General features: G+C 43.7%; 1 protein-coding gene across 1 annotated transcript; it reads right to left on the reverse strand.

Moving 5' to 3' along the window:
* Positions 1-108: 108 nt before the first annotated feature.
* LOC110210467 (uncharacterized) lies at positions 109-10,659 on the reverse strand. Its single transcript, XM_020989451.2, has 2 exons — positions 10,218-10,659; positions 109-7,450 (listed from the first exon to the last, which is right to left on the reverse strand). Exons 1-2 carry the CDS (start codon positions 10,551-10,553, stop codon positions 6,149-6,151), a joined length of 1,638 nt encoding a protein of 545 aa, XP_020845110.1. The 5' UTR covers positions 10,554-10,659; the 3' UTR covers positions 109-6,148.
* Positions 10,660-22,867: the final 12,208 nt, after the last annotated feature.

Here is a 22,867-nt window from a genome sequence, read left to right on the forward strand (position 1 = left end):
TTCCATTCTCATTGACTACTTTGTGCCCTTTGAGGTCTCACTGGGAGCCTAATCTTGAGGAAGATACCACGAGGCCCCATGGCCTCCGAGGAACCTCTACTCCATGGCTTCTGTTTTTTAAAAAATATGTTTTTATTAATGTGTTTTTTTAATGTCACTGTAATTTCTAGAAACCCTCCCCTAGTTCCTCCCACCCCAGAGGCTTTGCATATAATAGCATTTTTCAAAGAAAAAAAAAACAGAGGAAAAATTTCAGCATAACTGATCAGTACAATGAAAAAAATCTGAAAATATGTACCACGTACAATAGTGGTAGACCTCCGATCTTTGCAAATAGGTGAGTTAAAGGTGTCTTCTCCCATCTCTTCATTTGAGTTGTGCTTATTCTTTGTAATTTTGCAGCATTCACTTTTGCGGTGGTTGTTTCTATTCATATTGTTGCAACCATTTTTGCATATTGTTTTCTTTGTTTCTGCTTATTTCCCCCTGCATCTGTTAGTTCATGTAGGTCTTTTCATGCTTCTCTGTATTCATCACTCATCATTTCTTGCAGAACAGTCATATTCCATAATATTCATGTGCCACAATTTCTTTAGTTACTCCCCAATGAGCATCTTCTTTCTTTCCAGTTCTTACAAAAAAGTGCTGCTGTAAGTGTGTTGGTGTGTATGGGGACTCTCTTCTTAGCCATGTCCTCCTTGGAGGATAAACCTAATAGAGGAATCTCTAGATCAGAGGGTATGGATAGCTTGGTCACTTTATTTACATAGTTCCAAATTCTTTTCTAAAATTATTGTACTGACTTACAGATCCACCAACAATATATTAGTATGCCTATCTTCTCACCTTTTGTCATCATTGCTAATTTGCAAGGTGTGAAGTGAAACCTCAGGCTTGTTTCAGTTTGCATTCCTCCACTGCTTTTAAGCTTGTTCAAATTTTTTTTTCCCCATTCAGATTAAGGGGTGTGACGTTGGAAAGAGCATTGGGATAGGAACCAAGAGCTTTGACCCTACTATTAACTCACTTTCTGACTTTAGGAAAGTTATTTCCCCCTCTCCAGGCCCCCTTTTTTTAATCTGTAAAATGAAAGGTTTGGGCTATGAATTGAGAATCATAGAATTTCAGAGTTGGAAGGGATCAGGGGGGCCCGTGCCATCTAGCCTATGTCTGAAAAAATAAATTTCCTCCGTAACATACACAACAAGTCTTTCTGTTTCAAGTGAGGGGGAACTCACTACTTCCTAGGCAGCTCACTCCGCTTTCCTCATTAGGAACTTTTTCCCAACCTCAAGCTTAAATTTGTTTCTGTGAAACATCCACCTCGTGCTCCTGATTCTGTCTCTGTGGCCAGAGTAAGTTTAATCCCTCTTCCCTATGACAACATCTCAAATACTTGAAGGCATTTCGCATGCCCCTTGAGTTTTCCCTGCTCCAGGCTGTCTTGTATTGCACTATTCTTCTGTCACGGGGCCACAGGAAACAAATCATAATAAAGCACTTAAGACTTCGTCTGCACATGAGAGGCAGTGGAGTCACAATATAAGGAGCTTTGGACCTGGCACCCAGAGAGACCTGGCAACGTCATTTGATTCTGCCATGTCTTAGGTGTGTTGTGGGACCTTGGGAAAATCCCTTTTTATGTCAGAGCCTCATCTTCCTCCTCATCTTTAAATGGTAAATAAGAGTTGTCCTACTATGTACCTGACAAGGTTGTGAGGATCAGAGGAGATGAAGGATATAGTGATATACAAATGCAAGCTATTATTATGGTGGCCATTTTTTTCTTCTTCATGTAATGGGAAGGTAAGAAGCTATTTTGGAAAGGGTAATGAGCCCATATGTTAAAATCTGGTTAGAGAGTAGAACATGTTTTCTCTTTTAACATAATATGTAGCAGCCTTTGTCCTAAGGTCCCCTAAAGTCACAGGGCCTGGGTTCAAATCCTAGGTCTGTCAAGGTTACCTGTGGGACCTTAACCTCCATGGGCCATGGTTTTCTTGTCAGGAGAATGAACAAGTTGGACCTTCTGACCTTCTGACCTATGAACCTATGATCCTAGAAGCAGACATAATTTACAGAAGCAGAAGGCTCTAGAAGCCCTTTACATATACTTTCATTTGACCTATGTGACATATAACAACCAATGAAGAAGTTATTACAGCTGTTGCCTCCAAGAAGAATTGTGACCTTTCCATGGTCACCTGGCTGGTGAGTGTTCTAAGGTGGAGAAAACTTACCACCTTGAGAGATCTGGGATCTTTTACCGTCTTCCCTGGTTCCAGGGAACTGCTTCTCATGACATTCTGTGATTTTAACTTACACTATGGAACCTAAAACACTGTCAGTTCTTTTCCAAACTGTTGTAATATTTTGGGGACTTTTTTTTTTAGCTTGCTTAACTTTAACTGGGGAAAAAAAAAGAAAATTCTTGTTAGTAGGAAAGGCAGGATGAGCAGGTGGAGGTTTGTAGACAAAATCGGCTGTAGCATTTACGATTCTGTAAATTGGATCACAATACCCTCATGAGGATTCAGCGAGATGATAAAGCACTATTAAAATGTCAGCTGTTACGATGAGAGGCAGCATGGAGGGACAGCTGGCCTCTAGTGCATGCTGACTGTGTGACACTGGATGTCACAGGCCTAAACTCTCTAAGGTGATATGTTGCGGAGGTGATATATTGATCTGTATTGATAGGAAGAGGTTCCTCACCAAGAGTTCCTTATACTAGGGAAACCACAGGTCTGGGACCCCTCCCCACCAAAAAAAGTCGTTATTGGGAAACTTTCCTAGCCTGGACTAAAGGCCCCTCTCATTGGCCAAAGTGCTAGACCTGGAGTCAGGAAGACCTGAGTTCAAATCCTGTCTCAGACTCTTACTAGCTGTGTGACTCTGAACAAATCACTTAACCTCTGCCCCAGTTTCCCCATCTGTAAAATGAGAATAATAACAGTACTTGCCCCACCCCCCAAATTGTTGTGAGCGTCAAATGAGATCATATTTGTAAAGTACTCAGCAAACCTTAAAGTGCTATATAAATACTATTATTATTATTTTTTTAATTTTTATTATTATAGTGATTATTCTCACTTTCCCATTCTGCAGACAGGCCCAACAAGGAACAAGACAAGGAATTAGGTGTCACAGTTAATAGCTGGCCCAACAATCAGAAAGACCTAAGTTAACATCCTACCTCAGATACTAGCTGTGTGACTCTGGGCAAGTCACTTGACCTATTTGCCTCAGTTTCCCCATCTGTAAAATGAGAATAATAGCACTTCCCTCACAGGGTCGTTGTGAGGAGCAAATGGATAAAATTGTGAAGTGCTTAGCACGGTACCTGGCACACTGTAGGCACTATATAAATATTAGCTATTAGTATAGGAGGTGAGGGGAGAGAAACCCTTGGCTGTGTGAAATCTCAGCCCCTGTCTCCTTCCTCCCTGTAAGAGATCTGGAGACCCAGCACTAGTATAAATTCGTTGATTTAACTTGATGAAGCTGGTCAGTCTATCACCAGTTTTTTTCTTTTTTTGTTTGTTTGTTTAAGGTTATTTCTTTCTGAACTAAGAGCTGCTTAGAATCATAGTAACAGAATTGGATTCTGATTTAACCCCCTCATTTTACAAAAAAGGAAGCTTAGGCCCAGGAAAGGGAGATGTGACTTATCTAAGGCCACAGAATGAATTTGTGAGTGAGTGGATGAGAAAGCATTTATTGTGCTTACTATGTGCAAAGCACCGGATAAATGCTGGGGATGCAAATAGAAAATGAGCAAGCCAGTCCCTTCCCCCAAGCCCCCACATTCTAAAGTCGAGACGACATGTGTGGAAGATTTCAGCTGCAAGTGAGATGGGAAGGCCCCATGGGCACAGCAGCAAAGAAGATAGAAATACATCTACAGTGTCATTTCCACTGATAAAACCATTTCCACTTTGATGTTGAATCATTTGACAGTGCCAGGGACTTTGGTGGCCTGAATTTTTCTTTCCAGATCAGTAGCTTTGGCTGGTGAGAAGGGTAGAGGGTGGCTAAGTCACATCTCCATAAGGGTTAATTCCCTGCATGGTGGCTTCATTGGGATTGAGCTGGAATTAGGACTGGTGATCTTGGGGGAGAGGGGAATACGTTGCTACTACCAGGGCTCTTGGGCTCAGATCTTTGGCTGACTCCATTGGGATCTGAAGGGACATGGTGGTGGTCATAGTGGTTTGGCTTTTCTGGCATTTGCCACCCCTTACCTCTTTTGTGGTCCCTTGCTACATCAGCTAGTGCCAAAACCAGAAGAGAATTCTCTGAACTCCCTCTCCAGGGTTCTTTACATCACACCCTATTGCCCCTGCTCTCCTCTTATTTGTTAGGAAAGGACAGTAATTGCCCAAACTAGATCTCAGGGATGGGCTGAGCTGGACTGGGGAAGCCAGAATGAGGCATCAGGGCAGATGTGTGGGGTCAGGCAGGGACTGGAAAGTTGGTTGCAAATTTCATGAAGCAGCAGTTGTTAATCTCGGGATGGCCACATAGCAAAGTGAGTTTAGAAAGCAGATTCAAGACAAAGAAAGCAGAAATCATAGGGTTTTGAACTGAAAGGAAACTTAGGAAACCGTAATCCAACCTGCTCATCAATTGCAGACAGAAAAACAGAACTCTACCTTTGAATCCTGAAATTGGAGCAGAGTTTGGGATACAGGATATCAATATGGGCAGGGGCAGGGGTGGAGGTGGGGAAGGTTTGAGGCAATGAACTGGGATAGCCAGGTGATATCGTGGTGATTGCACAGAAGATGTCAGGGGGTCTAGACCTGCAGCATGAAGGTTCAGGGTTCAGGCACCAGGAGATGAGGACTTAAAGACAACATTTCCAGCCACTGGGAAACTGCATCACAGGGGCACAAACCTTAAGAGTCATGATGCTGAGCCAAATACCCACTAATCCTGGGGCTCCTGTGCTAACCAAAACCAAGACTAGTCTCAGACTATGCAGCAGAATGCATAGGATAAAAGAATATTAGAACTGGAAGGGACCATGAGCACCGTCTACTACAACTCCCTCACTTTAAATTTGAGGAAACTGAGGAACAGAAGGTAAAGGGATATCCATAGTAATAGCTGGCTAAGAAGACAGGCTCCAGACCTAGTTGTTTGACTCCAAAGTCAGGGTTCCTTGATGCGTACAGGTGGCAGAGGAATCCCCCCTGCTACAGGTAGGAGAATGGAGAGACAGAAAGCAAATGAGTCAGGAAGCAGCAGCTACCACGGAAGGGTCCACGATAATGTCAGCTCCCCAGTGTTTTATCCAGTCCTATTTACATATTACCTCACACCATCCTGGGGGTGGACAGGGATTACCATCCACTTTTTGCAGATGAGGAAAGTAAGGCACAGGAAAATATCATGATCTTCCCACAGTCACATGGCTAGTTCATGACAGTCAAGTTTTCCATGGTAATACACTCCTAGATCTTTCTGTGGTAACCCACTATCTTTGTGCTTGTGGTAGTGAAACTTCTCTGGATTATCTTGGAGAAATCTCTAATCTATGTAAATTCTGTAACTCTCCTTCTTACCCAAACTAGAAGGGACTTTAGAATACAGAATATCACAACTTAAAGGGACCTTAGGACATAGAATGATAGAACATAGAAGGTCAGAGCTAGAAGAGATCTTAGAACATAGAATGTCATCTGGAAGAGATCTTAGAACATAGAAGGTTAAAACGTAAAAATGTTGGCATTGGGATGCACCTTAGTCTGACGTACTTGTCTTTCATGTAACTGAGGAAACTGAAGTCCAGAGATGGGATGTGATTTGCCTTCGGTCATAATAGATGGTAGGGCTGGGATTGAAGCCTAGGTCTTTTGACTCCAGGCCCCACATTCTATGCACTCTTCCAGATTTCTGCTTTCCTGTCTTCTTCTCCAATGATGGAGTTCTCCATGTTCTTGCAGGAATGAGATTGAATGTCCTTGTGACAGAACCTAAATGCGGAATGGGAAGACATGTTGTCTCCAAGTTCCCTTGGCACTGTCCCTATTCGGAAAGTCAAGCGAGGAGTATAAATACCTTGCCTAGCCCATGTTTCTGGGAATGTTGGTTTCCCCTCCTGATAGACACAAAGCCTTGGTACCCAGTGGGTTTAAGCCAATCATTGACAGACATCCTGATGGTGTGTGCTGATGGTGGTATCTGAAGGAAGCGCTTCTAGACTTCTGGGAGGAATGTAGGTAATGTTTGGAGGCTCCTGAACATGTCGAAAGGATGGTTTAGCTCCCTGAAGTTGCTGCCTCCTGCTCTCAGAATAGCTACTGTTTCGGGGTCCACACACTAATTCTGAAGCTAGCTGGGTGGTAGGATGTATTTTACCAGTTACATCAAGACACTTGTGCCCTCCCTCAGAATGGTTGGGGCTTCCAGTAGCCTGCCTTTTCAAGGTCTCTTCAACAGGATATTGAAGGCTTTCAGTACTGTGAGCTTTAATTTGGAGCCTGCTAAAGGAGGAGGAAAGGTCGTCAAGGTCATCCTCACTGGACCAGTCATTTTCCCAGGGAGTGTTGTCACAGAGGGGTAGGGCCATGTTGGTTGGTTGGGACTCTGGAGCAGTGCCTGGTTGGGTGGGCCTAGCGGTTCTGCCAAGGCCTGCCACCTCTGCTGGCTTAGGCCTTACCTGTGGGCCAGGGTCCTTATTGTCATCAGATGTTGGATCTGTAAAAACTGTTAGAGCCTGGGGGCCACTGCATGCCAGAGGAGGCAGAATGGAGGCAACTCTGGACATAGCAGCCTTGTTGGAGACCAAGATGCCTTGGTCAGCACAGCCACCTTGGGACTGGGGCTTCCTCTGGCTACTTGGAGGGAGGTCCTTGGGGAAAATGGGCATCTGGCCAATGAAGATGTCCCTGTAGCAATTCAGGAACTCATCACTGTCTGAACACTTGCTAACAGCTTGGACCACTTCCTGATCATGGGTGAGGACATCTGTGGGAGATGTTCCCCTGGGCAGACTTAGATATGATTTCAGATAACAGCCATCCTCTGTTCTCCCACTCCATGGGCTTTCAAATTTGCCTTTGTCTACTGGGTCCTGTGCATTCCTTAGGTTGGAAGACAAATTGTCTGTCTCCCTCTTGCCCAGGAACCTGGACACCTGGCTGGGATGAGTCTCCATGTCTTTCGAGCATTCTGGAAGCCTGGATGGCTGGGCATTTTGTAAAAGGGTGCCCACCTCCTCCCTGTGACCTGACTCAGGAGACATTCCAAGGATGGTTTCACATTCAACTCTGGTGAGGAAGATTTCAAATGCTGTCTGCATTGCTTCCTCCTCGTTTATTTTTCTGACAAGTGAAAATTCCGTGGCTGTTAAGGCAACATAACCTATTTTCTTCAAGATCATTTCCACAATGTTTTCTGGAAGCACAGACCGAACTGAGTAGACAAAATTACCTGTAAATGTCTGAAACAAAACAAGGCATTAGGAGTGAGGCAAACCTTTGAGGAAAATCAAACAACGGAGGGAGAAGGATTCTGCTTACTGTCTGATAACTAGGGGTCGCCAGGGTTTGATCATGGGACTGGGAACCTTGAAATCAAAGAAACCTAATAGAGTTGGAAGGCACATTAAAACAGTGCAAAGTTAGAGTGGGATGGGTTCTAAGAACATGGAATGCTAGATTATAGATAGAACATAACAATGTTAGGATAAAGATCATAAAATGTTAAGGCTGAAAAGCATGTGACAAGAGAAAGGTATTTGTTAGAACACAGAATAGGTCATAGCTGAGAGATACCTCCTGGTATAGAACGGTAGAACCAGAAAGGACCTTCAAACATAGAATATTAGAATGCAAGACTTGGCAGGGAATGTAAAGATCATCAAGTCAAACTTGATATAAAACTCCATTTTACAGATAGGGAAACTGAGGTCTATCCAGAGAAGGAAAGTTCCTTTTTTTTTTTAGGCAATTGTGGTTAAGTGACTTGCCCAGGGTCACACAGCTGGTAAGTGTCAAGTGTTTGGTCTGAGGTTGAATTTGAACTCAGGTCCTCCTGACTTCAGGGCCAGTGCTCTATCCACTGTGCCACCTAGCTGCCCCAGGAAAGTTACTTTCCCAGTTTGGTATAGGGAGTAAATCTCAAAGCAAAGAACTTCAATTTAGTCCTCACTTTCAGTCCAAGGCTCTTTAAAAAGAAAACCAAAAGGGGCAGCTAGGTGGTGCAATGGATAGAGCACCAGCCCTGGAGTCGTAGAGGACCTGAGTTCAAATCTGGCCTCAGACACTTACTAGCTATGTAACCCTGGGAAAGTCATTAATCCCAATTGCCTTTAAAAAACAAAACCAAAAATGAAATCATTTTTTGTTTTTGTATCACTTTCATTTCCAAATACATTCTTCCCCTCCCCCACCCCATGCAGAGAACTATACTTTGTAACAAAGGATAAAGAAAGAAAGGAGATGGGGGCACAAGTTAGCAAAACTAATCATCCCATCAACCAAATGGGACATGACATGGATACGTTGTTCCACATTGTTAGTCCCCGGCAAAGAAGGAGGGAGGTAGTTTTCTCACTTCTTCTCAGGCTCTGTCTTGGTTATTATAATTTTACAGACTTCCCGCAGCTGATGCACACCCACTTAAGCCAAGATGGCCTGTGTGGGGCAGGGCAGGTGCTCAGGCCAGATAGCCTCGGGACTTTCTAGTATGGTTGAATGCAACAGTAGTGGTGAGGGAAGGTAAGAGAGTAGTAAGTCAGGGATGAGACCATGGAAGAGGTGTTGATGGGTGAGTTGTGGGGAAGGAAGCTGCTTCATCCCTGTCTGTTTTGCAGTACTCCATCAGCCCTTAGCTGAACAGCATGTGAAAGAAAGATGCATGTTCCCCTCAATTCACCATTCTGGTTTTTTGTTTTGTTTTGTTTTGTTTGTGAGGCAATCGGTTAAGTAACCTAGCCAGGGTCACACAGATAGTAAGTGTCAAGTGTTTGGTCTGAGGTCACATTTGAACTCAGGTCATCCTGATTCCAATGCCAGAGCTCTATCCACTGCTCCACCTAGCTGCACCATTCTGGAGAGGAGAAGGGAAAAGTGTGATCCATCATGTCTGTGCTCATTGGAAAACCCCTGGGGGTCCTATGATGGTTATGGCTCTGCTCTGGAAGTCAACTAGGTGTCATGGTGGATAGAGTGCTAGGCTTGGAGTCAAGAAGATCTGAGCTCAGATCCTGCTTCACACTCTTATTAGCTGTGTCATGCAGGGCGAGTCACTTAATCTCCTTCAGCCTCAGTTTCCTCATCTGTACAATGATGGGGGGGAGAGGGAGGGACTTGATGGTCCCTGCCAGCTCTAAATCTATGACTCTTCCTGCGAAACAGCAGTTACTTTGATTCCTGTGCCAAACACCAGTGGTAGCAAACTCAAATAGAAACGGGGGTCACCAAGGAGATAGTGTTGCCTTTATTTTATTATACTTTTATTTATTTTGTTAAATATTTTCCAATTACATTTTAATCTGGTTCTGGGCTGTCTTGAAAGTGTTGCAGGCCATGGCGCCCCATATTTGACACTTTGCTCTATGATGCTTAGAACAGGACCTTGAAAATATTAGCTACTTGATAAATATTTGCTGTCAGTATTGTGATTAAAAGGCTTTCCAGTCATATAAACACTGGGATAATAATAAGTTACATAGTACTTTGCATATGTACATATTCCCCCTAAAGGTGGAAGTCACTGTCAGGGATTTCCAGTGCCCTATATTTACACAGTGCTTTATAAACAATCTCTTTGGATACTCATGACACGCCTGTGAGGCAGGCTGGGGTTTTATTAGCCCCATCTTACAGATAAAGAAACTGAGGCACAGAACAGAGAAGTGACTTGCTCAAGTCCACAGGGGTGGAACCAAGGATTTGGTCCCAATTTCCTGTTTCCCTTCAACTTCATCTCTGGAGTCTTCCTAAAAGCCATTTCCCTGCTGAAGTCAGAAATGTGAGGGATTGGACTTCTAGAACCTTATGATACTATGATTCTGATTCCTAAGAAGCTGCAGGATCCCACCTTTGCTCTCCTAATCCTTCCCTTCCTATCCCTTCCCTTCCTATTTGTTCTTCTTCTCTCTTCGGACTTTCCTCCCCCCTCATTCCCCCTCTCCCGACCCAGGGCTGATAACTAAGTTAAATGCCCTGCCAGTCAGTCCCTTATCTGCTGGGATCAGTACCTACCTTCAGTGACTTTATTTCTCTCCTCCAAGGGAGGAGAAAGAGGTTGACACATATGAGCTCCAGGAATTCCAGTGCTGGCACCAGCCTTGGACATACATTCTCTCCCTGCCCCAGAAGCCCCTGGCAGGAGCCCCCAGTGGTTGCCTCCTCATATAAGCAGAGTCCTCGGGGTTGCTTGGCTCCTGAGGCCAGGAGCTGCCTGGCCTTTTGGGTGACAGCTGGCTGCCTGCAGGCCCACAGCCGTCCATCCCGGCCTCCTGCCCGGTAATAAGTGATGTAGTCTTGGAAAAGCTCCAGTGTTTCCTGTCCAGGGGCTCCTGGGTTTGTCTCTTTCATGGCTTTGGAAGCCGGAGGCCAGGCATTGGCAGGGAGAGGGCGGGAGAGCTCCTCTCCTGTCTGGGGCACCCTGGGGCCTGAAGGAGGAAGTCATTGGCAAAGGTTCCCATTGCTCTGTGATTGGCCAGCTAGGGCTCCCCCACTGGTAGACCCAGGTGGTTGGCTGTCAGAGAGGGCTCAGATTGGGAGGAGTCTGCCAAAGGAGGAAGTACAGAAAGATAGCAGGAAGCAAAAGAGAAACTGGTTTGGAAGTCGGGCTCACCCACCCTGCTTGCTGTCTCTGAGAGACCAGAGAGGCTGGGGTGAGGATCGTCTGTCAGGTCCGAGACTCAGACCCTGGCAACGGCTCGTCCTGGCCTCTCTCTGCTCTGGCCTGAAGCCAGGCAGCTGCTGGAATCTAGCCCTCAAATGAAAGTTGTCCGAAGAAACTAGGGCTGTTCAGCCTGGGGAAGAGATGTCAGTCAGTTAACAAACACTATGTGCCCCGTATTAAGTGCTGGGATGCAAACAAAGGCAAAAGCTGACCCTGTTTTCAAGGAACTCACAGTCAGATGGAGAAGACAGCATGCAAACAACTGTGTGCGAACAAGACATTGTTGCTGTTCAGTTAAGTCAGCTGGGGTTTTCTTGGCAAAGGCACTGGCCATTTCCTTCTCTGGCTCATCTTATGGTTGAAGAAACTGAAGCAAATGAGGTTAAATAACTTGCCCAGGGTCACACAGCTAGTGTTTGAAGTGCAGGTCCTCCAGACTCTAGGGCCAGTGCTCTAGTCCCTGATTTTGTAACCCTGGGCAAATCCTGTAACCTTTGGTGCCCTAGGCAATTCTTTAAGACTTAATTTGCAAAAGAATCACTGATTTGTATTCCCAGAGGGAATTTTCTCATTGGGAATTTCCTACATCGACAAAATGATAGGTCCTGACAACCCCTCCTCTCTCCCCCCCATTAGAAACTTAACATTAAAGATCAATACAAATAACTATGCTTGCTTAATAATATTTATATGGAAAATAATTCATTTTAAATGCACCAATTTTGGGTGCTTTCAGTTTTGGGGTCTGTGTCTCCATTGGGATCCTCTCTATCCAATGTTCTTTGCATTACAGTACTGCTGTCTCCCTCATGAGTGGGAATAATCTGTGATAACTTAACATTTAACTAGCTAAAATGTAGACCAAATAATAAAAGTAGTAGTAGCTAGCATTTACATGGCACCTACTATGTGTCAGGCACTGTGTGCAAAGTGCTTTACAAATATTATCTCATTTGATCCTCACAACAACCATGGAAGGTCAGTAGTATTATTATCCCTATTTTGTAGCTGAGGAAACTGAGGCATCACAGTTTTATTATCCTCATTTTGCAGCTGAAGAAACTGAGGTAAGCAGAAGTTAAGTGACTTGCCTAAGGTCACACAGATAGTAAGCATCTGTGGCCAGCTTCAAATCCAAGTATTCCTGACTTCAGGCCTGCCTAGTTGCCTCATAGAAGGACTAGATTTCTTGTGTTTTGACTGGAGAGGACAGAACCAGGAGCACATGTCAAGACCTAGATCAGGTGTGAAGCCTTGCCCCTTGCAATGCATTCAATTCTCTATGGCATTCCCTTATCTTTGTACTCCTTGCATCCCTTCAGTAGACTGGCCAGGGCTATCTTAGTTTTGTCTTTGTTTTACTCTCACCCAGCTTAGTGGCCTAACAAATGAATAGCAGGCAAATGGTGGAATAAAAATGAAAATGCATGATATAAAAGTCAACTACCCAAGAGGTGGCATTATCTACAAGCCAAATGGGCATCCTTGGGACCTTGTGGGTTCCTTCTGATAGAATGGCTTCAAGCAGAGGCTGCCTAACCACTTGCCAGGGATTTAGCAGAGAGGACTCCTATTCAGTATGATTATACTAGATGACCTTTGGGGCTCTTGCCATCTCTGGCATTCTATGATGCTTTCAATAATCCATGTTATCTGGATTTAATTTTGAGAACTCCTCTCTAATAATCGCTGTAATTGGTGCTTCCACTCAAGGACGTGATTGTATGGAAACATCAGAATCTGGTTCGTGTCCTTACGACAGTCCTCAACTCTTAGCACAGTGCCTGGCACATAGTAGGAACTAAATAAATATGTATTAACTGACTGCAACATCAGGCTAACAAGTACAAAACTGTAGAACAGATTATTTAAGAGTAAGGAACACAAAAAGGATTTGAATCTAAGCCTTTAGCAAAGCTAAGATCAGAGTGAATCCCTCCTGGTGAGCCCCATTTCCCAAACCACAAGTTTGGCTCACAGGCCTTGCAAACTCAGGACCAGCTAGTGAAATCTCTGCCTCGTGGGGTTCCACTTTAGATTTAGCAAGAGGACCAGAATCCCTGGTGCAGATCAAGGTTCTCAGAGCCACCATCTGTCAGTCCAAGCAGGAGCCTGCTGCCACTGCTTCAGAGAGGCACTGGCTGGCCACTATTGTGTATTTTTAAAACTTCTCTGCATTTGTCTGCCTTGGCTCCTGATCCACAGTGTTAATGATGATTAATGAAGTGATGCCAAGTCTGGCTCGCTCTCCAGACTGGAAACCTATGACATGTTTCCTGCACAGGTGTCACCAGACACTTGAGAGCTGTGTGCCTGGGGACAAGTCCCTTCACTTGTAGGAACCTCAATTTCTTAAATTCTTGCACTATTTTCCTATTTCTCACATCACCACCTACGTATTGGATGTATCAAACTGGATGTCTTAAAGGCACATATAAAACAGAATTTTTCCTCAAACCCTCCCTACTTCACAACTTTCCAATTATTGCTCAGGGTACCACTGGGCAGTGAGCCAGCCTTAGACTAATGATCTGGGCCAGGGGTGGGGAACCTGTGGCCTCGAGGCCACATGTAGCCCTCTAGGTCCTCAAGTGTGGCCCTTTGAATCTAAATGAGCTGCACTTGAGGACCTAGAGGGTTACCTGTGGCCTTGAGGCTGAAAGTTCCCCAGCTCTGTTGGACCCTCACCCCTAGTGATAAGGGGGGCCTGGTGGGAACACTAACATCATTTGAAAAATAGCTCTGGGTCTGCCCCTCTCCTGATAAACCATGTGAGAGAATAAAATGCAGGGCTGCTCTTCACGTGGAGCCAGCTTAGCACTGATGGTGTTTGGAAAGAAGGGTCCCTGTGATGTGGTGGGGCTGAGCATTTCCCTCTTCTCCCTATATGGACCACCCCTTCTTTTCCCCTTCCGTGATCACTTTGTGTGTGTATGTGTGATTGTATCGCTGTGCTGCTGGATTGGACTGCCCACTCATGCCAGACTCTGTAACTCCTCTTGCAAGGTTAATAAACCATTGTAGCAGTCAGCACTTCCAGGTGTCTCTCCTAGTTTAACCAGTCCAACCACCATGCTCCCATACAGGCTCCTTTCCTTGGTGAATCATCCTGGACTCCTTGCTTACTTTCTCGAGCACAAATTCAATCAATAGCTATTTTATACTTCCCTTTCCACTCCCGCAGCCACCAACTAAATGCAACAGTACAAAACAGGCCCACAGGAGGAGCCAAGATGGCAGAGTAGAGGCAGCAACCCAGTAAAACCCAGATTGTTCTCATCTGCTCATTGCACCAGGGAAATGTACCAGGCTTTGGGATAGAGACCCCCCTAACTCACTGAAGAGGTTGGGAACTGTCAGTTCCCCTCAACCTGGTTTAACCCATCTGCTAAGACAGTTTTACCAGGGTGTGGTTGCTGCGCATGTTACAGCTTCTTAGAGCGACAGGTGAGAGTTAAGTGCCAGGTAGACACTTATGGGGTGTAATGGGAGGACTAGCACCTTTGGGTGGGGGCTTGCTGAGCCCTTTTTAAAAAAATACTTTATTCTCACCCCCAGATTGTATGCTAAAACATATTTTAAACATTTTTTTAAAGTTTTGAGTTTCAAATTCCCTCCCTTCCCTCCCCCACTGTGATGGTAAGCAATCAGATATAGGTTATACATGTACAATCATGTAAACATTTCCATATTAGTCAAATAAAAGAAAAAAAAGAAAGTGAAAAATGGCATGCTTCAGTCTGTATTCAAACAATACCAGTTCTTTCTCTGGAGGTGGATAGTATACTTTATCATTAGTCCTTTGAGAATGTCTTGGATCATTGTATTGCTGAGAATAGCTAAGTCATTCACAATTCTTCATTGGACGATATTGCTGTTGTGTGTATTGTGTATAACGTTCTCCTGGTTCTGTTCATGTCACTTTGCATCAGTTCATGTAAGTCTTTCCAGGTTATTCTGAAATCACCCTGCTCATCATTTCTTATAGCACAATAACATTCCATCACAAACATATACCAGAGCTTGTGTAGCCATTCCCCAATTGATAGACATCCCTTTGATTTCTAATTCTCAATTCCAATTCTGATTCACAAAAGAGCTGCTATAAATATTTTTGTACAAACAGGTCCTCCTCCCACCCCTTTTTATGTCTTTGGGATGTAGATCTAGCAGTGGTATTGCTGGATCAAAGGATATGCACAGTTTTATAGCCCTTTGGGCATAGTTCCAAATTGCTTTCCAGAATGGTTGGATTAGTTCACAACTCCATTGACAATGCATTCGTGTCCCAGTTTTCCCACATCCCCTCCAGTGTTCATCATTTTCCCTCTTTGTCATATAGCCAGACTGATAGGTATGAGATGGCATTTCAGAGGTGTTTTAATTTTTTTAATTTTCCTTTTTTTTCCTTTTGTTGTTTTAATTTTTTTGCTGAGCCCTTTTTCAGGGCTGCTCATCCACCTTTCATAGGGTCATACAATCTATAAGAGAGAAAGGCAAATCTCTTGCCTCCTTTTCCCTTTCCACTTCTCTCATCTGGGCTGAGATGAAGCAGCTAGGTGGCACAGTGACAGCAGCACTGGGCCTGGAGACAGGAGGACCAGATTTCAAATCCAGCCAGAGACACTTCCTACCTGTGTGACCTTGGGTAAATCACTACAACTTTTTCTACCTCAGTTTTGTCACGAGGACCAAAGGAAATAGTATTTATAAAATGCTTAGTACAATGTCTCATGGTAGGTGCTATATAAATGTTAGCTATTATTATGATTACTTTAATAATAATAATAATTATTATGTTTTCCCCCAGCCTTGCTGCCAGCTATTTTATGTGAAATCAGGTTACCAACACTCCCTGCCCTCTTTTCCTCCTTTCCCACTGGGATCACTCTCTCAGCTTGATTGTTTATCAGTAGGAGGTGGGGCTTGCAAAGAGGCTTTTCTTAGCACCTTGTTTCCCAGAAATAGGTCGAGCAGGTTCATCTGATACCCAGGGTGTCCCCTGGAAGCTACTGCAGCTCCAAGCTGCCTCCACCTGGGTTTCTTATCAGATCCTGGCATGTTCTGGGCATTTGGTTCAAATCAGACATTTGCACCTGACCCTTTCTCTCCACTCAGCAATCTCTACTCTAGTTCAGGCCTTCATCGCCTTTCTTCTGAGCTGTTGGAATAGCCTTCTAATTTGTCTCCCTGCCTCTAAGCTCCCTCTTCTCTGATCCATTCTCTAAACTGATATTCCAGCCGCCAAACTAATATTCTTAAAATGCAGGTCTGACCATGTCATCCCTCCAAAAAAAAAATCTTCAGTGGCTCCCTTGGTGGAAGCCCCATACAATATTATACAAGACAATACAAACTCCTCAGCCAGGCATTTAAGCCATTATTATCACCTCTCCCCTTTGAAATGATTTTTTTTTATTACAACACAACACAGTGCAATGCAAAACAATACAACACAACACAATACAATACAACATAACTCGCCTCTGAATTATTGTAATAGCTTCCTATTTGGCCTCCTTGCCTCCAGTCTTCGCATTCTAATCTATCCTCCGTGCAGTTGCTAAAAAGATTTTCCTAAAGCCTAGATTTGACCTTGGCCCTTCCTTACAATACAATAAAACATTTATTAAGCACTTGCTAGGTGCTAGGCATACATGCCAGGCATGTTCTGGGAATACAAATAAAAAAAGATAGCTCCTGCTTTCAAGGGACTTACAATTTAAAGGAGAGGAGCAACTACATAAAAGATCAGAAAGGAGAGGGGCCACCACCAGTCACTAGCTGGAAGAGAGGCATCATATTCCTTGGAGTTCAAACCAAGCCAGGCTGTTGTTGGAAAGTGCAGATTTTGTTAGAGTTCAGATCCAGTCCACTATAGGGCAATTGGGTGGCTCAGGGGTTAGAATGCTGTACCAGAAGTCATGAAGACTCATTTTCCTGAGTTCCAAAATGGCCTCAGACACTTGCTAGCTGTGTGATACCCCAAATGGGGTCGTGAAGAGTTGGAAATGACTGAACAACAAATATATGTATAATATATTAATTATATGTAAAATAATTATATTATTAATTACATGACACATAATTATCATATATTAACAACATTATGCTATTAATTATAAACATACACTGTTGCATGTTAATATATCACATGTCATTATAAGCAAATTAATATGCAATAGTTACATGATTAACAATATAATGATATATAATAATTATATATCACATATATTACATATAATTATAAGTGCAGCTAGGTGGCACAGCAGATTGAGCACTGAACTTGGAATCAAGAAGACTCATCTTTCTGAGTTCACATCCATCCTCAGACACTTTCTAGCTGTGTGACCCTGGGCAAGTCACTTAACCCTATTTGCTTCAGTTTCCTCATCTGTAAAATGAGCTGGAGAAAGAAATGGCAACCACAGCAGTATCTTTGCCAAGAAAATGAGGTCATGGAGAGTCACACATGACTAAAACAACTGAACAAGAAGAACAACAAAGTAATCACAATATGCTAATTATTAATTATATAATAATATAATCTCATTTTGTAACTCTAAGAGTGCTACAGAAATGTGTGCTATTCTTCTTATTACTGGTTCTGCCACTTTGTATCCTTGTGACCTGAGTCAGCTGACATAACTTTCCTAAACCTCAGTTTCCTCATCTGTAAAATGAGGTAATAATGTATTCTACTTAACTTTGTAAGAGTTATAAGCTTTGAAGTTCTATGAAGATGGTAGCCATATCTTTATTAGGCAGCTTCCAAGGTCTTCCTCTCCTATTTCATCACGAGGTGGAGGTAACCACCTGCTTGAAGACCTTGCCAGCAGACTATAAGCTTTGGCCGGCTTCAACAACCGAGAAAGTCTTTGAGCACATGACTGGTGTTTGACTGTCCCTCTGTAGTCTGCAGATCTGGGTTCAAGTCTTGCCTTTGCTGCTTACTAGCTGTGTGACCTCAGGCAAGTCATTTAAACTTCTTGAGCCTCAGTTTCCTCATCTGTAAAACAGGGAGTTGGACTTGCTGGCCTTGAAGGTCTCTTTCAGCTCTAAATTTGTTGTTCTGAGACCAGCCTGGCCAGATTCAGAGAGGCTCACTGCCAGTTTAACTGCATACAGGGTGATAAAATTTTTGGCCACAGCAAATCTCAGATACCAGCTATTAACTGAGAAGGTTGTTATTCATTGGTGGGAAGAGGATCATCACCATCAGAATTGCTGACTTTGAACTTTAAAAAGTATTATTAATTGTGAATTATACCATATGGAGTAGCTGCAAATGGACTCAGACTTGGTACCTCCTTGTTCTGGGTTCCTGCTCACCTTGTAATCCCCTGCCAGCAGCTAAACCTCCACAGTCTAGGCCAGAGCCCAGCTGTGACAGAGAAGGAGGTCTCTTAGATTTGCTAACATGGATTCAGCATGAGAGAGGCCAGGCAGCGCCACTCAGCCAGCCCTTTTGGGTGGGTTCATTTCTACCAGTCTTTGTCCCCCAGCACACACCACACAGGAACTGGGAGCCTCCTGTCATAAGAAAGGACTTCTCAGGAAGTCAGAACTGAGCTCCAGAGCCCAATGAGGTGTTAATTACGTTATTCACACTTTCCTAGGCTTCAGAATGATTCACTTCAGTGTGAAAATATTTTAGCTGGCTGCTCATGTGACAGCTGCCTTCCTTCAATGGTGGGGAGGGGTGTGAGAGGAGAGGAATGGGAAGAAATTGTGGCTTCCTGGGAAGGGAGGTGCTCAGGAGTCTCAGTGCATGTGGGTGACTGAGGAATTGTCTGCAGCTGCCTGAGAGGAAGTGTGGTGGTGAAAGGTACATGATGGATTGTCTGACTATTGACTAAGGATTGAGAGCAGGAAGGAATCCTGGAGACTTGGATGCTATTATTTTAAAGATGAGGAAACTGAGGCCCAGAGATGAGAGAATCAGCTCAGGGGCCACCTTCTCCAAGTCTCCTCTTTATCCTCCCAATTGTTAGTTAGGAAGTTACTTGTTCATGGCCATTCAAGTAGGAAGTGGAAAAACTGAGATTAGAACTCAGGTCCTCTGCCTTCAAATCTAGAGCCCTTTTCCAAGAATTATCATGAGGAAGGCACTTTGCATCTTAAAATGCAATAGAAATATGACCTGTTATTATCACTAGAGGATATTTCTTTTCAAGTATGAGAGATAAATGCTATCCCTCTGCCTTCTCTCACCACTTTCCAATTTGGAATCAGTTCATTGGGTTCCAGCTCCAGGTCTTTGGTCACTTTCCCTGTCTTCCCAACCTTAGATGATTGAGTGATTTGTTTAAAAGGCTCAGAGACTTGTATGGACTCTCCTTTCTTCACATTTCTCTCCCTTCTCCCCCATTTTAATTTCCTGAGAGTGATGAGGTAGAAAGAAACATTGATTTGGGCCAAGGCCTTGATTCTATTCCCTGATCTGTTACTTAGTAGGAGTTGGACCTGTGGCAGGTAACTTTACCCACCCCTCTGAGCCTCAGTTTCCTTATTTGTAAAATGAGCATAAGACTTTTTGGTATTGTCAGTCAACTATCATTTATTAAGCGTGTACTGTATGATGGGCACTGGTAAGAACCTAGCATTTATATGGTATTTTAAGGTTTGCTTAGGGTCATGTGGGTGCTGAGTATCAGAGTTGAGATTTATATCCAGATCTCCTGATCCCAAGGGCCCTAACAGACAGTTTCCACAAATTGCTGTGGCCAAAAGCTATATCCCTTGGTGGCCAGCTTTCAGTGTCTGAGCTGTTCCATATGTTGGATGGTCCCTGGACCACAGACAAAAGGTTAAGGAAGACCTGTGGTCAAAGGTTTTCCTAGCTTGGTAGTGCTTGCCAGAACTGGTGCTTCCCTGACCTGGGCTCTGGGAAATCCAGGGTCTCCTCCAAGACATAACAGCTACTATCTGCCTACTGCGTGCTAAGCTCTTTACAAATATCATCTTATTTGATCTTCCTAAGAACACTGTGAAGTAGATGCTATTATTGTCCCCATTTTACAGTTTAAGAAACTGAAGAGGCTAAATGACTTGCCCAGGGTCACACAATAGTAAATGCCTGAGGCTAGATTTAAACTCAAGTCTTCCTGACTTCAGGTCCAGTGCTTTACCCACTGTGCCACCTACCTGTCTAATGTGTTTCACAAAATACTTTCAGAGTAAGACTTTTTTTTTGAGGCAAACAGATTAATTGACTTGCCCAGGGTCACACAGCTAATAAGTGTCTGAGGTGGGATTTGAAATCAAGTCCTCCTGATTTCAGGGCTGATGCTCTATGCACTGTGCCATTTGTTGGTCTAGCATCTACATCCAGAATAAGAAAGCTATAGGCCATCACTACAGCAGAGCCTCCCGGAAATGGATCATTCCTTGGCTTGGTTTTCTAGAAAGTCTATGCTTTTCATTTTAAATCTCCCATTGATGGACTCAAGAAAGAACTGCTGCTGTTGAGTGGTTTCAGTTGTGTCTGACTCTTCCTGACCCCATTTGGAGTTTTCTTGGAAAAGATACTGGAGTGGTTTGCCATTTTCTTCTCCGGCTCATTTTACATATGGGGAAATTAAGGCAAACAGGGTTAAGTGACTTGCCCAGGGTCACACAGCTAGGAAGTATCTGAGGCCAGATTTGAACTCATAAATATGAGTCTGGTACTTCTAAGCCTGGTACTCTATCCACTGCGCCACCTAGCAGCCCTAGGAAGGCATGCAGAATGAGGGAGGGGAGAGTTCCAGTGCCCTTTGCTCTGCTCAGATCACATTTGTAGTATTGTGGTCAGTGTTTTTGGAAGGGCAATCACAAACCAGAGAGTCAGAAGAAGGTCACCGAGGACAATTGAGGATGGAGAAGAAAAGATTTGGGGATCAAGAGTCATGATCGTTGTCTGTGTTTAAAGGGCTGTCATGGGGAAAAGGAATTAGCTTTCTCCTGCTTGGCCATGAGCAAATTTAGAGTCCAGGTCACAAAAACTTCCCAAAATTTCGGGTTACCCCAAAATAGAACAGGCAGCCTCATAAGGTGGTGAGTTCCCCATCACTTAAACAAAGCCTGAATGGCTACTTGGTAACATTGTGAAGGAGATTCCTGACCCAATATGGGCTGGACAAGAAGGTCTCTGGGTCCCCTCCAACTCTTGAGATTCTGTGGTTCTGTGAAAATGATCCAGCATGAAAATGACCAATCTGCTCCGAGACTGGATATAAGGAGATTGAATGAAGGCTTCCTTCTTTGACAGAAGCTGAGTCTTAGAAAGGGGAAAGGCAGAGAGAGTTCTTTCCAGAGGTGATGACAATGTGTTTCTTAAACAGTTACTGAGAGATTTCCAACAGCTCCATAAAAAGTATGGAAAGACAGGCAGATGTTCAACTCAGGCACTGGCATGATGTTTAGAGGCTGGCTTATGGGCATCCAGGGTCCGGGTTCACTCTAGGCCCTTGACCCATCTAGCCTCACTTCAGGAAGTTAGGGCACAGGGAGGCTGACATTGCTCTCATTGCCGCAGGATCAGCTGATGTGGGGAGTGATGAATTACACTGGCATTTGGACTAGTTTTTTTAGGGGTGCCAAGGAGTAGGAATGTTGCAGGTGTACAAAAGATTTGATGGAAGAAGAGACTGGCTGTTATTGGGAAGGTATAGCAAGTGTACAATGGAGTCCTATTTGGTGTGCAGAGAACATTTGGTAAGAATCGGAAGAATGAATGCCTAGCATACAGTAAGCTTAAGAAATGCTTACTTATTCTTTTATCTAATAGAACTTGGTAGCACAGAAAGCTATAGTCAGTCAGTAAGTCCCCAATAATTTATTAAGCACTTACTACATGCCATGCACACAGGGTGACTAGCTGGTGAAGGGAATAGAACATTGGGCCTGGATCAGGAAAACGAGTTCAAATCTGGCCTAAAATACTAGCTGTGTGATCCTGGGCAAGTCACTTAACCCTGTTTGCCTCAGTTTCCTCATCTGTAAAATAAGCTAGAGAGAAATAGCAAACCGTTCCAGTATCTTTGCCAAGAAAACCCCAGGTGGGTCAGCAAGAGATGGACAAAACTGAATGACTTAACAACAACAATAAATAATAGTGGGGATAGTCAGATAGGCAGTAGAATCAAGATTGCATGTAAGGAGGTTGGACTTGGCAAGGAGAAGCCCACCCCCCCAACTGATATGAGTGATAACCAAAAGATAGTTGGGGAAGATGTATGAATGATGTAAAATGAGGCAGAGGGGAGAAGAGGAAAGAGTTTTAGGGAGCTGTGGCCCCCATGGTGTTGGCATTGTAATCATAATGATAACCATTAATAATCAATAATAATTTATATAGTATTTTAAGGTTTGCAAAATACCATAGCCATGTTCTCGTTTGATGTTCAAATAGCTCTATTCTTCTTCTTTCACAGGTAAGGAAATTGAGCTGCCATTAAGAGACTTGACCAGGATAAAATTCCCCAAACAGCTAGTTAAATGTCTGTGTCAGGAAATTCAGGTGTTCTAGATTTTATGTCCAGTGCTATGGAAATTTGAGGTCTAGATGGAAGCTTAAAGCATAAAATGTTTGCTGGGAGCAAACCTCCACATAAAGTATTGGTGCTCTTTGGGACCTGAGAGAAAATTTAGTCCAGCCCTTTCATTTTACAGATGAAAAAACTGAGGCCCAGAGACAGTAAATGACTTGTATGAACTGTATAGCTTCACTTAATTTAGTAGCCCTTGAAGGCATCACTGCATTACAGCAGGGTACAATTGCTGTTGTGCGTGATGACCTTGAGTTTTCAAGAAAAGGGTAGGTTACATATACCATCCATTGCCTCTCCACTGAAGTCCATCTCTTATGCTTCTTTGTGACATGAAGATAGTCCTGGCTTGGAAAGGCTATCTCCCCCCCTACATTGTGCTATATGGGCATGCTCATGTTTATTGGTACAAGGTATGTGTAAAAATGCCACGTCATGTTCTGTGTGTTGGTTATACATAGCAAGTGTCA

Source organism: Phascolarctos cinereus, unplaced genomic scaffold, assembly GCF_003287225.1.
Source record: "Phascolarctos cinereus isolate Bilbo 61053 unplaced genomic scaffold, phaCin_HiC Scaffold_2;HRSCAF=192, whole genome shotgun sequence".
Taxonomy (NCBI): Eukaryota; Metazoa; Chordata; class Mammalia; order Diprotodontia; family Phascolarctidae; genus Phascolarctos; species Phascolarctos cinereus.